Source organism: Ciona robusta, chromosome 2, assembly GCF_009617815.1.
Source record: "Ciona robusta chromosome 2, ASM961781v2".
Lineage (NCBI taxonomy): Eukaryota > Metazoa > Chordata > Ascidiacea > Phlebobranchia > Cionidae > Ciona > Ciona robusta.
Window position 1 is genome coordinate 8,845,096 of NC_143236.1, and position 3,944 is coordinate 8,849,039.

General features: G+C 36.0%; 1 protein-coding gene and 1 pseudogene across 2 annotated transcripts; both read right to left on the reverse strand.

Moving 5' to 3' along the window:
- Window positions 1–21: 21 nt before the first annotated feature.
- Window positions 22–1,194, reverse strand: LOC149740929 (DNA-directed RNA polymerase III subunit RPC10-like). Its single transcript, XM_089872380.1, has one exon. It carries the CDS (start codon window positions 1,191–1,193, stop codon window positions 867–869), a length of 327 nt encoding a protein of 108 aa, XP_089728506.1. The 5' UTR covers window position 1,194; the 3' UTR covers window positions 22–866.
- A 49-nt stretch (window positions 1,195–1,243) lies between these two features.
- Window positions 1,244–2,590, reverse strand: LOC149740930 (3-hydroxyacyl-CoA dehydrogenase type-2 pseudogene; annotated as a pseudogene). The gene has a single exon (XR_016384405.1). The product of XR_016384405.1 is annotated as a 3-hydroxyacyl-CoA dehydrogenase type-2 pseudogene (transcript).
- Window positions 2,591–3,944: the final 1,354 nt, after the last annotated feature.

Genomic DNA, 3,944 nt, shown 5'->3' on the forward strand with positions numbered 1-3,944 from the left:
ATAAATCCTCTTAAATAAAACCTGAAAATGGAAAAGAATAGCAATTGTAAAATAATAATAAAGTAATAAACATTTAAACTTCGAAAACAACTGAAAAAGTGCTGGCAGAAATATGGGTTTTATCATATAGTAGGCTGGGGGAAGACGGGACACCTTTTTATTCGATTTTCTCATCCCGATTGGTAGTAAACAAAGAACATTTAAAGAAATATAAAACTGTATCCTCACGACTCCCATAGACCGTTGTTAATTGTTTAAAACACGATAAGGATATTTTGATATTATGTGCTAAAGGTGTTCTATTTTACCCCACCCTACTATACTCTCAGTTGAAAACTTTAGGAAAACATGTGGCAGCTTTAGATTGAAAGTTTCCTGAATTTGAAGGTTCAAATAAAGAATATACAAAGTCAAGAGAAGTCAAAAAAATTCAACACAAAAGAATTAATAAAAAGTCATGAACTAAAGCTCTGGCTTTGAGCCATTGTTATTGCTTGTCAGATATTGACAAAATCTTATCTGTGAACATAAAGTGTTGGCCTATTGCAGTAAACATAGAAATTAGAAACACCATTTATTCACTGATGTCCAGATGGGCAACAACCCAGCCCAGATTTTTGGTATATTTGTAGAATTGAGTGAAGGCCCACATTTTCGAATTCAACCAAAATCTGGTTTTACCATTGAAAGAAACATAGAAACACCATTTATTCCCTCCACTGATGGCCAAATGGGTGGCAACAACATTAATCCAGCCCAGATTTTTGGTATATCCATAGAATGTGTTTATAGACCTGTGTGACCCATATGAATTCAAACAGAATCTGTTTTTACCATTAAAAGAAACATAGAAACTTAAACACCATTTATTCCCTCCACTGATGGCCACACGTTGGGCTACAACATTTATAAAATATCGTCATCGGTTCGTCTGCCGATCGTGTTTGTATCTGCATGAAGTAAGCACGGTCGTGTTCGCACTTTGGACATTTCTCTTCCGTTGAATCCACGTTTTCCCACGCAGCCGAACCCCCTAACACATCGTCAACTGCTTTGAGCTTTGGAAACTTTTTGCTGCTGATTTTCTGTGTGATATTGTGCACGTATGGGCATGTCGGGCACGCGAACCTGTAGCATTGGTTGCCTTCTTCAACTGTTAACAAGTTGCCACATGTTGGGCAGAAAAGCAACATTGCGGATGAGAGAGACAATATAAGTATTTAATATAAACAGTCGCTGCAACCTAGAAAAAAAGGGTCAAAGAATTAAATAAAGCATATTATGATTGCTATGATTGCTATGGCTGTAACAATATTTCCTAAACAAACATAAGTGAAATTTAGATGGGATATTTCTGATATTTTTCCTTTATAAGTTACCAACTTATTCAGTGACACAACCAGGAAGTAAAGAAAAAGATTCCATAGAATATCGGGTTTGAAAACAAATTAAAAACAAGACTGGCATAGATATCTAATAAAAACAGGTTAATTTCCTTACAGTGCAGATTAAAAGACAAGCGAAACTGGTTTCTTTGCACCTACAAGTTACAGAAGTGAAAAAGAAAATTATTCCAAAAATAAGACTGATATAGAAGCTTAATGGAAGCATGTGAATTTTGTTACAGTGCAGATTGGAGAATTTTTGCTTTGATAATATAAACAAGTCAGCTTCAATTGAAGGTAAAGTTAAATTTATTTTGATTCATTAAATCTCATATCGGCTGCCTGCGTCCAATCTTATAGTTTCACCATTGATCAATTTGTTTTCAATCACAGTTGTTACGAGGTGGGCGAACTCACATGGGTCGCCAAAACGGTTGGGAAACGCATTAGGCGTCGTAATGAACTGTTTGACCTCGTCTGTAATGTTGTTTGAATGTGTAAGCGGGGTCTTAAAGAACCCAGGTGCTATAGTGGCCACTCTAACACCACATGAAGCTAAGTCTCTCGCGATTGGTAACGTCATGCTCACAATTGCACCACTTGCAGCGGAATATACGGTTTGTGTACCAGATCCATGGTAAGCAGCTATGCTAGAGGTATTTATTATAACTCCGTTTTCACCGTGTTCGTTCTTGTTTTCAGCCATCGCTTGAGCTGCGAGTCTTATCACGTTAAAGTTCCCAACAACGTTGGTGTTTAGAACCTTCTGTATTTCATGCAAGTCCAAAGGGTGGTCATTGTTTGGGTTGTATAATCTGCATGATATTGAAACACCTGCACAGTTCAAAGCCACATTCAGCCCTCCCCATCTTTCCTTTGCTTTATTAATCGCGGTTTCCACATCATTAGTTGATAAAACATTGCCTTTAAAGAACAAACAGTTACTGTTGGTCACATGAGGTGAGAACACTTCGTCGATGGGGTTGTCATTTTTAGGTGACAAGTTGTTGTCGCCAGGAGCATTTATATCAAACACAACAACTCTAGCTCCCTTAGATAACAAATAATCCGCTGTGGCTTTTCCGAGGCCAGACGCACCTCCAGTTATAAATACCACAAGGTTTTTTAACATCTTATCTTTTTAACATAGCAGTGCATTTATCTAATATCATACATTTAATCTGAAAGAGTTGATAATCATATATAAACAAATGATTTCGGAAGATATGTTAACACGAAGGTTATAAACCCAACACAAATTGAACATTAAAAACTCAGTAAATTAAAATAGTTAGTTATATTTAATATATAACAATACAATAAAGAAAAGTTTGTACATACACATTAAAACGACGTTACAGACATCTAAATTGCTTTCGAGATAAATCACGCTGCAACTAACATATAAACATTACCATTAACTGAACTTACTGCAACTTATAAACAAAATACCAAACGTTAAAATCTAAATAAAACGTAAACTACATGAAAGCGCACGTGCGTTTTCGCCATGGTTGACTAATTTTATTACGTCATTCTCAGTGCTGCGCAATATATTGTGTGTTAAATAACAGCCTGCGTAAAACAAGTTTTAAATTAAAATCGCAAATTAAAATAATGGTTTATTTAATTTCCAATTGTGGTAAAAAATATTTTTAATGCAATTTAACAACAATAAATTTGTGCAAACCTCTACCGCCCACGTGCGGGAAGATTTAAGAATCATGCGTTCAAAAATCTACTTTTGACAAGACAAAATTAATATTAAGAATCGTTTTAGTTTATTTAGGATTTTTATGCATTTAAGATTCAACGAGGTTGAATGAATGAATGAAATTTATTTCGTCTCTTCGGTCACGATAACGAAAAACAAGAGAGTTGATAAAAAGCGAAAATACGGGTAGTAACGGTAAAACAACAAAAAGAAAGAAATATTGTTTTGGATAAAAGGCGTGACCGTTACACCCTACAAACGATACAATGTCAAAATTAAATAAAAAACATTTAATTAAACATATTAAAGTTCTAAAGGTAAATGTTTACAGGAAATAGACATAGAATAGAAACCAAAGGAAACTACGGGTGCTTTCATCAACTCTACTTTATTCTGCAAAATAAAAACAGGAATAAAATACCTTCATAGTTTATGTGGCTGGCGTTGGTGGAAAGCCACTACGGCACGACAAGCCCCCAGCCAATGGTAGTGGGTTTCTGCTCTGGTAAGAAACCCTTGCTGGATAGACCTTACCCATAGCAAGGAAAAGAAACCATATTGACAAAAATAATACAGCGCAACAATAAACAATCACACCAACAAGCATATGTAAGAGCGCATCATGATCATTGAAATATCAACAAACGAGAAGATACAAAATCTTACAGAAAAGCCCCGCATTGCTTACGCCACCAAGCGGCCACCTGCAAGGAGTAGAAGCCAACAGCGGCTCTGCATCACCCGACCGCTTATTGAGAAAACATCTTGGTACCGCGATACTCTCGTCGTATTTTCACACAATATAATATCGCCCGGCTGTTACGACATACGGTGGCTGTTACGAA

Coding starts and splice junctions, on each gene's coding strand:
- LOC149740929 (XM_089872380.1), bottom strand. CDS start 1,193: ATGTTGCTTTTCTGCCCAACATGTGGCAACTTGTTAACAGTTGAAGAA.